This window comes from Lagopus muta, chromosome 1, assembly GCF_023343835.1.
Source record: "Lagopus muta isolate bLagMut1 chromosome 1, bLagMut1 primary, whole genome shotgun sequence".
Taxonomy (NCBI): domain Eukaryota; kingdom Metazoa; phylum Chordata; class Aves; order Galliformes; family Phasianidae; genus Lagopus; species Lagopus muta.
Window position 1 is genome coordinate 29,965,011 of NC_064433.1, and position 16,160 is coordinate 29,981,170.

Genomic DNA, 16,160 nt, shown 5'->3' on the forward strand with positions numbered 1-16,160 from the left:
GTCTATTGATTTTTATTGAATTATTAATGGATCTTAAGAGAAACCGAGTGAGTTGGATTATAAGCGTTAGCACTCTTGTAATTGAACTAATAAGAGGTTGTTTTAGCTTGACTAGACCGCTAAAGCATCAATTAGACTAAAAATAAATTCTCAGTATTGGATTCTCATATAAAGTGTGCTCTTTTCTAACCCTCACTTAAACTGCATGCTTAACATATATACATCCACATGTGGTACATATCTTGGTGGTCTTCCCTTCACATTATTTTAAATCTCTGATCCTTGCTGAGGTCCATGATTTTTCTGCCTGACTCCGGCAGCTTGAGAGCAGGCTATTAGAATTGAAAATATGCTTAAAATAAAGTCAAAGTCACTCAATGTCTACAGTCCTTGACAGAAGCTCTAGATAGCTTTGAAAGGATACAATACAACATTACAGCATTTCAGAAATACGATTTTCAACAGTACAAAGACTTGTTTTTATTTCACTTTGCCCCAGTTTTTTAAGAGAAGACAGACTGTTGAGAAAAAACTGTCCTTGTTAAACACGCAGTAGCAGATAGTGCTCACCAGCTTCCGGTGCAAGTCAGACTCTTGGAAGATAATGCAATCTTCGTTTCAGCCTCATGAAAAAATTGCTGGACTCCACAGACATTATACATTTTAAAAATATATATCACAGGAAATTTCTGAAAACAAGTATTGTCTGCCATCATGTAATGTTTTACTTGGCAAACTGTATCTACTTACTATTTAATTTCTTATAATAAATTCATATGGTAGTGTATACATGATAAAACAAGTAATTATATATAGCTATCTGTCAGACATGAAAGCAACCCGGGGGCTCTCCTTAGGCACCAAATAACTAGTCTGATGTAGCTGCACACTGAGAATAAAAATGATGTTGCATATGATTAATTAGTGAATTCCAGAAATCAGAACAAATTACTGAAACTACAGCTCATGATCCATTTCCCTTCAGCAGTACAGTGTGTTTGATATAGGTCTATTAATTTCAACTGCTAAACTAATCATTTTTCTTTCTAAAAATATGACAGCATCTCATCATTTTCAACAGTGAATCTCAAGAATTCTCTTAATACTTTTCTTTCCACTATTCTGAAAGAGAATGAAGAGGTAATATTTTAATGAATAAACTACTGGTATATATCAGACTGTACCACATGCGTATTTTAAAACTCATCATGGGAAGAAAGACATACGTATATAGAGTAGTATCTATGGTAAGGGACCGTGTGGGTGGATTAAACTGCATTTGATGTTTGGGCAGGATGTAAAGCATGTAGCATATTCCCACAAGCTATTCACCAAAATATTGTCTGTTCTACAAAAATAAATGTCAATATCACAACTCATCTCTCAAACAATGCCCAACTAGCTGGAGTATTATAACAGATATAATCGCTGTAGCTGTTATTGCTCTGCATGATTTGTAAAAGTCTGTATTTTAAATGCACTCTGGTTTAATGTCTAGCACCTCTGTACATTTGTTACAGCTCTTAGGGATCCAGCTTCTACATATCATAAGATGTACTGCACATATAGACTGAGGTCAGAAAAGTTACGTAAGGATTTTGGTACTCTTGAGCACAGTGGAAGCATCTAACTCTCTGAGTAGACATCTCCAAGCTACAAATGAAAACTGGAGATAAAAGTAAACAAGAACAACAGTAAAGTTTCACTTTCTCTTCTCTTTTGTTCAGATTGCAAATTTAAACATTTCTTATGAAAATGTTCGCCTTAATTTCTCTTTCCAAAAAAATACAACCTATGTTTTTATTGCAAGGTGAAAATGGTTATCCTCAGTAAGAGAAAATCTCTCCTTACTAAGTACTAGAAGTGTATGAATTTATATGAGATTCTACAAAAATCCCTTTGAAAGATGTTTCAGGTGTTTTTTTTCTTAGTAACACCATGGTCAATCTTGGCTATGGGTGGATGACAGAATCAGTCTGAATATCTTTCTCATAGAAGTAATTAAAATCAAATAACACTGAATCACCTCCTGTGAACTGTAAATGTACAGACCTTGCTACTGTTATAGGCAGTGGGACTATCTGTACACAAGTAAATATCATGCTTTATGCACCAGTGTCAGGTATATTTCCAGTATGTTTTAAGTTAGGAATGTTTTATCATCTCCCTGAATAAGAGCCATGGCTGATAAGCCACACTAGCACATCAAAATTGGCCTGAAAATTCTTCACTTGTAGATTTCTCAGTTATGTAATGTTGGAAATAAGTTGGCATCTTCTGCCTTTGCTAAGAAAAAAATATTAATAATTGATAATACATTAACTGCTTACTATGAATATTTTATGTTTAATATAAATACTTTAATTGCTTTTTAATATAGATTTGAGAGGAACATTCTGCCTCCCTGGAATGGAAGTATTTCTATCTACTTTATTAGCTTTTCATCCCAACTCAAAATGACAAGGAAATGGTTCAAATTCTACCAGTTAATGCAGATGAGAAACTACTTTTTTAATATATTGTGATACTATTGCCACAGCTCACTTGCAAAAAATAAATTAATAAATAATAATTTAGGTTAGCAAAACAGTTATCTTAGCAAAACAGTACGATAGAGCTCCTAGGTAGGACTCTCACCATGAGAATATTGTGCATACTATGAAGACAGCAAAGCTAACAAATAGCACAGCATTGATTACTCACAAGATTTAAAGTAATATATTTAAATACTCAGGGCTGTGTCTGCATTTCAGATGTCTTCATCTGATTTACTTATATTCTTTTCAATATTACACTCCCATTGCTTACTGCAGTTGGCCAGTATGATTGAACATGTATCTTACTGCAATTTGATAAGGACATCGCGATGAGGTCCAACCAAGTGTTGTTTCTAACCTATTTTGGACACCTACTCTGGAAAGAGATGGTTCATCCTCTAAGATTCCTCATTTCCTTCAGCCAAGGATCATTCAAATCAAGGCAGCTTATTCAAATGCAGATCTATACACTGAAGACTCTTGAGTCTCCCCTCGAGAGGAAATTATCAGTAAAACTGATAAAATTCTCAAATTTAGACAAAGTCACTCAGTCTGTGGTATTATCTCAGCTGTGTTCTTGAAATTCGGACAAATATGGCAACAGAAAAAAAGAAACTAGAAGAGTTATTGAAGAAAAAGTGTAAGTTAGATTAAAAATGGAAAAATGGCTTCAAAAAAAGTATACTTGATAATATTAAATGCTTCCAAACATTGTTTGGATAAGTTAGCTATGTCACGTACTGTGCAAGTAGTACAACTAAGTTCCCACATATTGGAAGATGAATGTTGTGGTCCTCACAACCATAACTTAGATCTGGGACTGTGGCCAGCGATTAAGCACCCACCAGTCACTCATTCCTCCCCATCAGGATAAGGGAGAGAATCAGAAGAGCAAAAGCTAGGGGGAAAGAAAAAAAAAAACAAAACAATGGATTAAGGTAAAGAGTTTAAGTAGTGAAGGGGAAAAAGAAAAAAAAAAAAAAAGCAAATGCAATAACTTGCCACTTCCCACAAGCAGACTGATGCTCAGTCAGTCTCCAAGCAACAGCTGCGTTAGCTTCTATTGCTGAGCATGAAGTCACGGAATACACATCATGGAAAATCCATCTGACTAGCTGGGGTCAGCTCTCACAGTAGAATCCCCTCCCTTGCCTTTGCCCACCTCAGCGTTCTCACTGCTAGGGAAGTTAGAAATAGAGAAGGCCTTGACACCAAACAAGCACTGTTCAACAACAGCCAAAATGCTGGTGTGTTATCAGCAGTGTTTTAGTAAAAATCTAAAAGAACACCTAGTGCTTACAAAAGACCACTGCATTCTCTCATTTTCTTGCTTGAGCTTACCACCCTCCCTCTTTAGTCAGCAGTTCTTAGAAATGCTCCTGAAGTAAAATCAGATTTTGTACAGAAATTGTTGAGCGCTAATTTTAACTCAAAAACTCCAATTTCAAACAATCCTTCAGATCACAGTCTCCAAAAGCTACAAAGAAAGACACCTCCCCTTTTGAGAAATGATACCGTGTATGTAAACTGTTCAAGGATGTAAGAACACTTACAACTGCCACAAGCAGATTATTTGCAAACCATCTTATTTCAGCTGTCTAGTATTGCTGCCTGAGTAAATTTCACTTTTCCAGATGCACCAATATATCCTGGCAGCTAAGAGTCACAAACGGTATCCTTAAAAATGTCTTCAGTGTAGCTCCACCACCACCAGTGTAGTGGGCACTCAACCCTATCTCAAATATATCACAGAGGTTGACTGTCAGTTTGAGAGGGCTGCCAAGAATTCTATATTCAAAAGCACCTACATGTCATAACCCATGCCCAACCTATCCACAAGGTATCCCAAACCACACAACAACCACCTCAGGCAGGAAGTAGATTTCATAGTACTTGGAATAAGGCTTAGAGCATGTATATGAGGAAATCCCGACTCTTAGAAATATTACTTATAACAGTTCTCAAAGGAAAGATAAATGTGACATATATATTAATAAATATTATTATTATAAAACATAAAGGCATCTATCAGAACAATATCTAAAGACACCACATAGTTTTGGAAAAGCATCCATTATTTCCAGGACAGAAGTGAAACACTTGCATCATTCAAAGGAAATTTATGCAGCTTTTCAACACCAATAGTGAAGCCAGCTCCAAATATTCTTATTTTTGTTCTACCCTAAGGAGAAGTTCTACCAATGGGAGCGTTATTATTTCTGTTTATTCTCTGAATTGTAACAGTACTTAGGCATGAATCAAGACTGGTGAAGTCTGGTTCTAATGCAGAATAAATGACATCCAATTTTGCAGTATATTTTAAGTTTGTTAAGTGAGAACATAGAAACAGCTATCATACTCATGGGCTCTAGCCGTTATAAAATGTTGTCTCTGAAAAGCTTTCTATTAATTTGTCATTTTACACTTGGCATTTGCTAGTAATTAAAGCCACAATGCCATTTGCAAGAAGAGTTTGTGCTGAGAAAGGGGAATAAGGACAATTTCAACCATTCAGGATGAGGGACAGGACTCTGAAAAAACTTGACATTGCACTACTGTTACTATGCCCTTTAGTGTTACATTTTTTAATATTAAGATTGAATGCCTTTCCAGAAATTACCAACTCAGTGCCCAAAGTGCCCAGTTGGGCTTGAAAAAGGGATGCGCACCTCGGAACAAATACAGGTACTACAGTCTCATTGGTTCCCTGCCTCTCCACTTCCACAAAAACAATTCTAAAGTTCCATCTTAACTTTATTCCCCCTGTTGCCAGCATACAACATCTACACTCAGCCAAGGCCAACTGCTGACCCATGTGTAAGCGGTGCACAGTTCCAGTGTATGCTGCCACTATGGCACTCAGTGGGCAGCACAGCCCTAACTTCAGTCTTGGCTAAGAGAATCCCTCCTGGGATTCCATATATGTTTTTAGGATGTCATTTTCTGTATCTGTACATAGTATTACAATGATTAATTCTGGAAACAATGTCATATGCCCAAATAGAAGCATATGAGCTAAGAAATCTTCTCAAAAATTTGTCATGCTGAATTCACACCATAATTCACAAACTGCTAAATCCATTTATAATATGGATGCACTTATCTTGCCTATGATGATCAACTGTGTCCTCATCTAAACATTTCACCAACAGCGATGATCAAGAAGCTTTCTATTTTTCACTTGTTACATGCCTGGCAAGTTCTTCTCATAGCAACAGACTCTAATTTGAGTGATGTGGAGATCACTAAGAGCATAAAGCGTTTCTCTGCTTTTCAGTCAGCAGAGAAAAAATGTAGCAGCAGGAAAAAAAAGAAGAAAAAAAAAGAAAAAAGAAAAAAGAAAAAAAAACCTTCTGTAAGCACCTGATTTCACCGTGACTGCATGGCTTCAGTGCCCCCCTCAAAATGGAAATGGCTGATGAGTTCCCTGAAATGCAGATCTGCAACCTTAGCCTCTGTGTAAGTCCCCAAGGACTGTGTGACAAAAATGACTGGTGCTGCAACAAAGAACAAGCTACACAGCTGGTCCTGGTGTCAGATACCTGCTGAAATAAACCTGGGAGGTTTATTTCTGCGTGATTTTTAGTTCTACTTCTTACAGCAGGTTTCTACCAAATGACTTACCATATGCATTAAGCAGAAATGTATGCTCCTTTTATGAAAACCGACATGAATTCTCAAATCTAACTTTACAACATTAATGCAGCTTCTAATTCAAGCTGCAGGAATTAACTTTTGCAGAATTCAGCTGAAGAAACTTCTTAAAAGGCCCCAATCCATCCCATTTATTTGTCTGTCACCAGAGAATAGTGCTGGTACTACGTGGGACTATGGAGTACTGTAGACTACTCCGAGACATTTAATTTTCAGCTCATCTGACTAAATCTAGTCCAAATTGCTCATTAGCTAAAGGCCATGCTGCTGAGAGCACTTAAGCTTTAGTGTAAGAATGGCTTGATGGCACACTAGTCTTATGCCTTTGATACTAATGGTATGGGCTTGCAGAATCAGGGTTTTCACAAGAAGGAGTAACAGCAAGAAAGAAGACTTTGGCTTTCAGTGCTGCAGGGGGGATGTTTTGTTTCACAGGATTACATGATAAGAATGAAAAGATACAAATTTTAGAAACACCTCTTCTGATTAAGTAGCTGGTTGTACAGCTACTGTTAAGCAGCTGTATTAGAAGAGCCTCTAAAATTATAAACCATCATTCAGGATGACTAACTAGTATCTAATTAACACTAGTATCTAGCCTATTGTGTTTACTTACTGGGGAGGAAGAATGATAGAGTAGTGAAAAGAGTTATACAGAAATGCCATCCAGATGGTTGACTTTTAGGTTGCCTGAACACCTGAATACCACAAAAATAAAGGAAAACTTTCCTATGGAAATGTGTTTCTACTTCCAGACTTCAACCATAGCAACTTGCAACTTCTACACCAATGAGAATTTTTTTAAAAAAGAATTAATTGGAGAGATAATTATTCTAGCTGATTAATAAGCTGCCCAACTCACATTTAATAGGCCCATCACTCTAACAACTCATGAATCAATACGGTCTTCGCACAGCCAGTTACACAGTGCAGCTGAGCATCTTTGCAAGGTATTACCTTCACAGTAGGCATTGTCCTCTCGAAGGGCCCTGAAGCCATCTCGGCAGCTACAGACAGCTCTGTCATCTAGGTTCCGGCAGACAGAATGCTCCATGCAGTTATGTCCTTCAGTGCAAAAGTCATGGCCTGTACAGAAACAAATATGATAGAGGATTTAAAAGGAATCCAGGATTATAAACCACCCCCTGTCAAAGACAATGCTATTTTTTTCCAGTAAAGTTAAAGAATACTTTTCTATTGTTCATGAGAGGCAGAAAAGCAAATTGTATCAAGTGTGCAGCAATGAAAGAAGTAGTAAAGGCCATGGGAACAGACTGTCTCTAGGTCTTCGCTTCAATTTCAGGTTATGCCATTGATCTGAAGGCAGCTGGGTAAGTGGCTTGCTTAAATCTGCTTACCTTCTCCTTGCTGTTCAGTACTTTTACGACATTTCATAACAATGCATCCTTCTTCCTTTAGGTTTTTTGCTTGTTTGTTTTTGTCAAACCTTTATAAAAGAGCTCAGTAGCTTAGACATTCAGTAGCTCATTGACTAATGGGATTACTTTCTTTCCCCTACCACTTACATTCCCAAGTGTTTTTGCAATCTTTCCCCATTTAACTAAAAGTCTTTGATTAACATAGACTCATTTTGCTTTTCTCTTCCCTTTAGCTTTTTCTTTCAAGCTCCATTGACTGAAAACACTTCCCAGATTGCCTCTGCTACTCCATTTCAGAGAAACTTATTTTTAAAAATCTTACCTTTTGGCCTTCTTTATTTTCTTCTACTCCTAATTTTCCATTTCAATATTTCTTAAGCGTGTTTTCTACTGAAACTTAATTACGAATTTTTGAGATTCTGAAGTTCTTTTCCAGGCTAAAAGATTTAGAATGAGCCTTTTAACTCAGTGGCTGATTGTTGCTGCTGTTGTTTTTTAATATCTTATGTTTGCTTTCACTGAAATCTAATGAATAAATCAGCCTTTATTATTCTAAATCCAAGCTGTTTGCAGTAACTGCCTTGAAGATTCCAAACTTCCACATCTGTCTGTTAAGATGTGATGTTTGTCTCCATTATTTTCACCACAATCTTATTTGTTTAACATTTTCCTCTGTAACTGAAACATCAGAATTGGTCAATCAGCAGTACTTCAATGATCTTTGCCAATGACTCTCTCCTTGTTTCAAAATCACACATGGGAGAACTGAGGAACTGTGGTTCAAGCTCAGGGCGCCAGACTGGCGTAATAGCAGCAACTCCAGAATGTAAGCAAGCTAGAATTAGATGGTAACATTGGCCTCTTATGAAATAACAAACAAGTATTTGCTGGCAGTGCAGAATACTGTTTTTAACACTCCATTGGTATTCTGCTTCAAATTTTGATACAAAACAGCTTCTATCCCTATTTCCCCTAAATCATGTGAGCATGTTTTCATCAGAAAAATCTGGGAAGAAAACCCCCTACTCCAATGTGATGTTAGAAAGCCAGCATTCCTTTATTTTCACAATATGTACCAGGCAACTTGACAAATCAATCGTGCCCTCTCAGAGTTCAGGTTCTACATTTAAACAGTTAAGATATACATATGCAATACACTGGCATACATATTCATTCTCTTTCAAGATCTCATTACTTTATGCCAATGTTCCTCTTGGAATGCATGCTGGGGACCTATGATGGTCTTAGGCCACCTACATCCTCCTCTTTATTTCATCTTCCTCTTCATCACAGTGTCCTTTGGCTGACCTGCTGCTGCTTTTCCCTCAATTTGGCAAATGTTCATTGTTTGTTACCCTGTGCACTACAGCTCAAGACAACTTATATGAAACCCAAGAAAAAGTCCTTGCATTTGGTGGATGCAAAGATAAAAGTAGTGACTTCAAAGATTCTGTGAAGCTGGACCACTCAGAAATAGAAAACTGTTCCCATATTAAGCAAAGATAAACTGGAAAGTTTTTTAACTTAGCACACATGAACTGCTTTTTGCTAAACTAATATATTGGTCCTTAAACTAATATATTGATCTCTATTGCTAAAGCATCCTATATCAATGTTAAACAAGCAAATGGCAGACTCTGCTTGAGTGTCAGTTCATACGCATGTTTTGAACTTGAGCAGATTATAAGCAATGTGAAGCAATAGAAATCAAACTGAAAAGGCAAAAAGAAAGAAGAGTCCATAAAGGCAAATGTCTTAGTACTTAAACTCAGTGACGTGGTCACAATACAAACATCAGAGACCTACTAATGTAGTGGAGTCTGATGATTACAGTTCTTTTTTTCTGCTATGGATAAAGAAAAAAGTTTGGCTAATTTTACTTGCATGATATAATTTGGATGTTGTGTTGAGGGACATGATTTAGTGGGAGCTATTGGTAATAGGTGAACAGTTGGACTGGATGATCTTTTAGGTCTTTTCCAACCTTGGTGATTGTATGATTCTATGATTTACCGTAACTACCACAATGCTGCTATCTAACATAGCATTTATGTTAGAAGCAAAAAGTTCTGTAGTTCTACATGCATTACAAGCTTTTCAGTATTCATTGATGACAGCAAAAACGTGTCAAGAGCAACCTCTGCCTGTGGTAATATTTGTTCTTTGCCCTTTTGTTGTCTTCCTCATTGAAGTCTGAATTAATAACAAAGCAACAATCATATTTTTTTATTTCCTGGTCTGGATATCTTTGTATCAGACTGGCATTTCATAACTAAGAATGTACCTGTTATTCATGAAGTGGATGATAGGGTTGGGTTTTTTTGTTGTTATTTTATGAATATTCTTAACATTTGTGTCTCAGATGTACTAATGATGCCATTTAAAGAATGCTTCTTCTTTAAAGAACAAAATCCATGTTCCATGAGGGGCTGTAATAGCATGGTTCAGGTAGGACTGAAAATGATCAGAAAGCACTAATCTGATATATATTAAAACTTTCTAGCTCTGGTAGGCACTACAAACACAGAATTATTTTCTCTAGGCCACACAAGATTTTATAGAAAATTGTCATGAAAAAAATTCTTTTTGACTGTGATAGTCTTCAAGAGCTATCAACTTTTCTTAAGCTCTTTTCTTCTACTTTTTTCTTATCTCTCTACTTGATGTCATTAATCATATCCTTCGTGGTTCCACTGAGCAGCACCAAAACAAGTCTAGCTACATTTTTCTTTTCAGTGAAGTGTATCTAAAATCAGCCCAAGAGTCTAACATCTTCTTTCATGCCAGGTACCAATTTATCATTATTTAACTTTCGGAGAAACAGACATAGCTACTTGAAGTTACAAATGCTTATATCTTTGAAGACACTGTTATTACCACAGATCAAAAGACTGGGCTCAAGACAGAACAGTTCCTGCACCTTTGGAAAAGACCAGTACTTGTGTAACAGATAAAGTCACACAGTGTACCAAAACAGCACTCAAAGGTTCTGCTTTTAGATTCAGAGTACAACTCCAAACAGATCGACAATATATGATGCTTTTTGAACAACTGCACAGCACAAACTGTTCTCCAAAGCAGACATCTCAAAGCACTTTAGAAGGATGCTGAGGAACACGTTTTTCCAATCTCATTTTGTTCAGACAGCAGAATGAGGGGTAGAAAATCACTAATCGTGTGTACAGTTCTTTGGAATTTTTACTCATGTTTGGTTAGAATTAAACACACAAGAGCCAGTGAATGTGTCTCACAGAATTTACACTATCAGATATTTCACAAGCAACTTTTAGATAAGATGATATAGGAATTGTCTATTCAGATTCACAAAGTCTGCTGTGATTACATGTAGGAGTGTCATATCCAAAAAGATCATGAAAAAGTCCATATAGTCTATAAGAAAACAAAACAGCACTGAGCTTTTCTTATGTCCTGTTATTTTCTTACCTTTACAGATTTTGCAGCAACTGTGAGACAACGGGATCTGTTGAGATTCTGGGCAGTTCAAAGTTGCACAACTGTCTTTTGGAATACGCTGCATTTTGTGGTCCTGTCAGATGGAAGCAATTGATCGTTGTTGTGGAAGAAGACAAAGGATAACTTTAGTTGGCTTTTAGCATTGTAATTTACAAACAAAAAAAGTACCTATGGTAAATCTAGATACCTTTAAAAACCATTTGAAAGAACAGCAAGCACAACAGAAACATCAGGAACTACCCTATGCTAAAACCTTCCCGTGTAAGAGAAAGTATAAAAACAGTTCTCATTATCTACCTTAGCATTCAAGCATCTTGTCTCAAATGTTTCTCATAAAACCACATCCAAAAGAGCAACAGTTTTTCTCAAAAACAGAGACTGTAGACTTCAGAGTTATAATGAACACTCTAAAGCAGCTTTCTAACTATACAGAATATAAAATAAAACTTGAACATCTCTCATTGCTGTAGTAAAAAACACTGAAGGAAACAGGCACTGATTCCATCTTAGGAAAAAGCTTTCTTATTAAACTGGGAACAGCATCTGGAAGCATCTAATGCCAAGATGTTATCTGAACATCTTCAGGCATTTAGTGCAGGTCACACACAATCACTGCAGTATGACCACAGTGAAATGCCCATCTTAGTAATCAGGCTACCACAGAAATACCACCTTTAATATCTTCTGATGTGCTCTATTCCTGATAGAGCAAAAACAGAAAACAAAGAAAGCAAACAAACAAACAAAGCAATAATGTGTTCCTCCTATGCCAGAGAATCAATAATTCGGTTAAGTATGAGCTCACTGAATTCAGGGCCCTCTATTTCTGCATGAAAGGAAATGCCTGATGAATATGCTATTGCATGTATTATTATTCCAAGTTTAGCATTTGATTTTAAGTCATCTTTAAACACAAAATATAAAAATGAAATGAAAATTACCACCCAAATCTTCCATTAAACAATTCAGCCTAAACCTGAAATAAATAAATAAAGCCAGATGCTGATGTGCACTGTAAACCAGGACAAACAAAAATCAGCGATCTTTCAAAATAAAGAAAATAACATTTGATAGAAATAATATCGGAGTAGTCTGGATTGCATTTAATATTTTTTTTTACAGATCCTTATTTGGAACAGAATGTTTAATTCATTTTTATTGTTTTGCAATATTTAAACAGAAAAGTGCATAAGTGCATGCCTACAGCAGACACAATTGCTGTTTATGACATTTAAAATTATGTGCTACTTGAAAAATGGAATTCTCTGCACCACCTTGATAACTTGACCATAGGCCTCCAAACATGAAATCAGTACTTGTGCCAGTCCTATCAAGTCTGTCTTGTGTTGGGATTACAAATTACATCCCTTCATGGCAACTCCACTGTCAATATAGTAGTGCCAACATGTGACTTCCTGGCTGACCCACACAGTTTACAGCACAGGGATTTTCTGCTCTGAAATACCATTCCCAAGGCTGCTCATCAGAAACAATGTGTACTTCACACCTTGAAAAAGGATAATATGAATCAAAGCTGCTGCTTAATATTTCAACCAGGACCAGCAGACAGTCCACTAACGTCCAGCATCATCAACAAAACACAGAACAGCATGACCAACAGAGACACTTCGTTCATAGTGTGCATCTGATACACAAAAAGATAAAAATAAAAATTGAAAAATATAACTTCTGATGACTGTGAATTAATCACAGAGTTAATATCCCAGGTGCCACACTGAAAAATATAAACTCACAGTCCTGAAAGCCATGTGACTGAAACATGCATTTCAAAAATTATTTTTTGGCCACGTTCTCCTTCCTTTTTGCAAAAGATTTCAAAGAATCAGAGAATTAAGCTCAGATGAAAAGCAATGACACTAGGACAACGGTCACCATTTTTCTCTGTAAGATACACACTTTCTTACAAAGACATGAAGATGTTTGGAAATTGCCAGGAATTTTGCCTGATGGGTGGATGGAACCCCGCCTACTCCTGGAGAGAGGGCACGCCAAAGGGAAGGTTGCAAGCAGGTCTGAGAGCAGAATACTGGCTCTGAAGTCTAGGCACAAACTGCCATACCACCATGACTTATGGTAGTCAGAAAGGATTTTATACCTCAGTTTTTGAGTCATTCTAGATTTCCTGCAGCCCCACAAAGTTTGTACAGTGTTAAGTACTGCAGTTAAATCCCCAGACCTCTGCTGCATCTTCATGGAAGGAGTTTTCCATTCATTCCCTAGACACATGCATTCAGTTCTTCAGCTGCATGATGCAGCATGCAGCTCCCTGTCCAGAGATATTCCTACCCCATTCTTCTGCCTCAGCAGCAAAACAGGGCATGCCACAGCAGGTGGGTGACTCAGCCTGCAGTCATGGAATATATTTTGTCCTCCGAGTGCATTTGTGGTCTACAGAGCAGCTTTATTCTTGCAGCGCATTCTGGCCAGCAGCACAGAGTGTTCTGCTTAAAAATCAAATGACAAGTCTTCTAATTTCCAACATAAGAAAGAGAGCTGGACACCCAACATGCACCCCTTCTTTTTCTTATTTTTCACCCATCTTTTCTACTCAGAATTATCCTGAAGTCTAAATTATGTCCCCATCGTGTTTGTTCATCATTTGCACTTGGGCTCAAAATTGTGAACAATAGATGTCAGTAGAATTGTGAACAGCACAGATGTCAGTAGAAACATAACGCAGCCTGGCGGGTCTTGTTACTGACGATGGGGAGGATATGTAAGGAGGAAAGAATGCAGCTCAGCCATCAAGCTGTGTAATCAAGGCTTACTGCTATGCAAAGCAAAAGTATTTGCAAAATTGTCTGTGGAACTCAGTAAGACAAAACAAATACAGCATGCCTTAGATGACTTTCTTGTTGCCATTTCCTACAGTGAACCTATCTGTATATTTCAATAGTGGAACTTTGATATTTCTAACACACAAGAATTTTTTATCATAAAAAATGTTCTTACCTTGCACTCAAACAGAACACAGTCCCCTGAGCTTGAATACACCGTTTCTCTTTGTCCTTCAAAGTAGGTTCTGCCTTCAAATATGCACACCGCTTCAGGAGAAAATAAAAAATATCACAAAGATTTTGTATTAGGACTCTGTTTATAGAACCTATACACTTCTTGAGAGATAATGGCATTTTAGAATTTAAAAACTGATTCAGCTGCAAGAATATTCTAAAGCCACCTGCAGGAGTATGGATATCACAGGGAAAAAAAAATCAGAGAAAAAAAGATGAAAGAACCACAAAGGCATGTATAAATAGAAGGTGAAGGATGGTGGAACTGCAGGTGAGGTACTCAGAGACTGAGAGGGAAAAAGGAATGCACCGCAGGTCACACAAGGAAGGTGTGGCTGCCTGCCTGGGCAAAAATGAAGCACAGAAAGGCAGCTGGGGCCAAGAGCAACACAAAGGGGAGAACCGCGCTCAGCAGCCGTGTGAAAAGCTCAGAGGTGAACAAGGGCTTGGAGATGTGAGAGCAGTGCAGGCAACATTAGCAGATGACCGTTGTCCTCAGAAGGAATGCTGTCTGATGAAGGGCAATCACAGAAGCCACATATTTGCATTTTGCTATCACAGCCATCTGAAGTACCACCACAGATATTTCTAAGTTACATATTTGTAGCTTGATTATCACCATTATTTAACCACTACTGCTAAAATATAATATATGAATTTTAGTGCACAGGAACAAACTTTCAGTGACAGTATTCTTTGGTTTTTTTTTTAAGTAGTGTCAAACCACGAATGACAGGATGACCCAGATCAGTTGTTGGTTATGCCATGATCAGGTCTCATGTCACTCCTGCACCGTGACGATGCCACCATTACAGCATGTGCTGATGTGGCACATACCACATTGCTCACTGAAGTCCCCATTTGGTATTTAAAGGCTACATAAAATACCTGCAAAGCAAACCTCTTTGGATTTTTTAGAAGCATCTATTACTGCAATTACATTATGCAAAGTATAAAGGCTAAATAAGGTAAATACTAGATGGAGAAAACTCAATGTTTGCCTCTGCTGCTGCTGAGGACACAGTCAAGACTGATCAAGGAAGTACAATCATGAAATAACAGGAGTGGGTTACTGCTTTAAAGTTCTATATTACGTTTGAATATAACTCACTAATCATTGACCTGCAGATGTAAATCAATTTTACTGCAATTCATTCACAGATAGATTTACCTATTCCGTTTAACAAGATAACAATTTGAAGACAATTTTAAAATCTCTGATTGTGCAAGAGTTTCTATTGCCTGGCCCACGTTAAGTACCCTTACAGCTTTCCCTTTGTATTTTATTATTTTTTTCTTACTTGCAGCTCCCTGATTTTGTAAACTTCTTATTACATTGTGAGTGTATGACAAGTCATGCCTTGAAACCAGTATTTAAAAAGAAGTGATAGGCATAGTGACAAAAATGTTGCATAATTTTCCCAAATTTCCAAATATGAGTTAAAATATCTTATAAAATATGAAGAATCTTGTGTGAAATAAGTATACACAGCCCTTCCAAGGAGTAATATCACTATAAGCTCCAACATCCCAAATCTCATGAATGGCAGTTCGCTGTTAGACTCAGTGAAGCTCCTTAACAAAGGGAGGAGTCCTAGAGCTAACAGAAGGAGAAAGTGTGCATAGCATCCACAAAGAGGGATCACAGAGTGTTGAGAAAGTTCAGTATACTACAGTGCTCTACTCAAGCTCCTCTAGAAAAAAAGTATGTGGAAAAAATCCACATAAATCTTTACTGGGGACTAAAAGATCTTGAATCCAGACAGGAGAAGAAAATCATTCAGTCATATATGTCACTTCCTATATATTACTGGCCATGACACTAAACCAAAATACTCATATATTAAGCCCTTTCCCCTGTCACACACATTTTGAGCTTCCAATAACTGCTACAAATGACAAGAAAAAAACAAATACAGCAATGCCTGAGGACCAGACAGTGATAATGGACTGACAGCATATCCTTATGCTTCAAACAGGCAGCCCATGCCTGCTCATAGGAAAGGCAAAAGACATCAAGATCATAGCTATTCTCTTGGAAGAAAACTCTCTCCTGAAACCAAAATATCTTTAGTATATTAATG

The 16,160-nt window shown here is 37.2% G+C and overlaps 1 protein-coding gene across 1 annotated transcript in view; it reads right to left on the bottom strand.

Moving 5' to 3' along the window:
- Positions 1–16,160, bottom strand: part of NELL2 (neural EGFL like 2) — a 143,371-nt gene that overhangs the window by 67,838 nt on the left and 59,373 nt on the right. The window contains exons 10-12 of the mRNA XM_048943209.1: positions 14,018–14,109; positions 11,015–11,117; positions 7,149–7,277 (exon numbers count right to left, since the gene is read on the bottom strand). Of these exons, the coding sequence (XP_048799166.1) occupies positions 7,149–7,277; positions 11,015–11,117; positions 14,018–14,109 (324 nt within the window). The remainder of the gene's footprint in view (positions 1–7,148; positions 7,278–11,014; positions 11,118–14,017; positions 14,110–16,160) is intronic.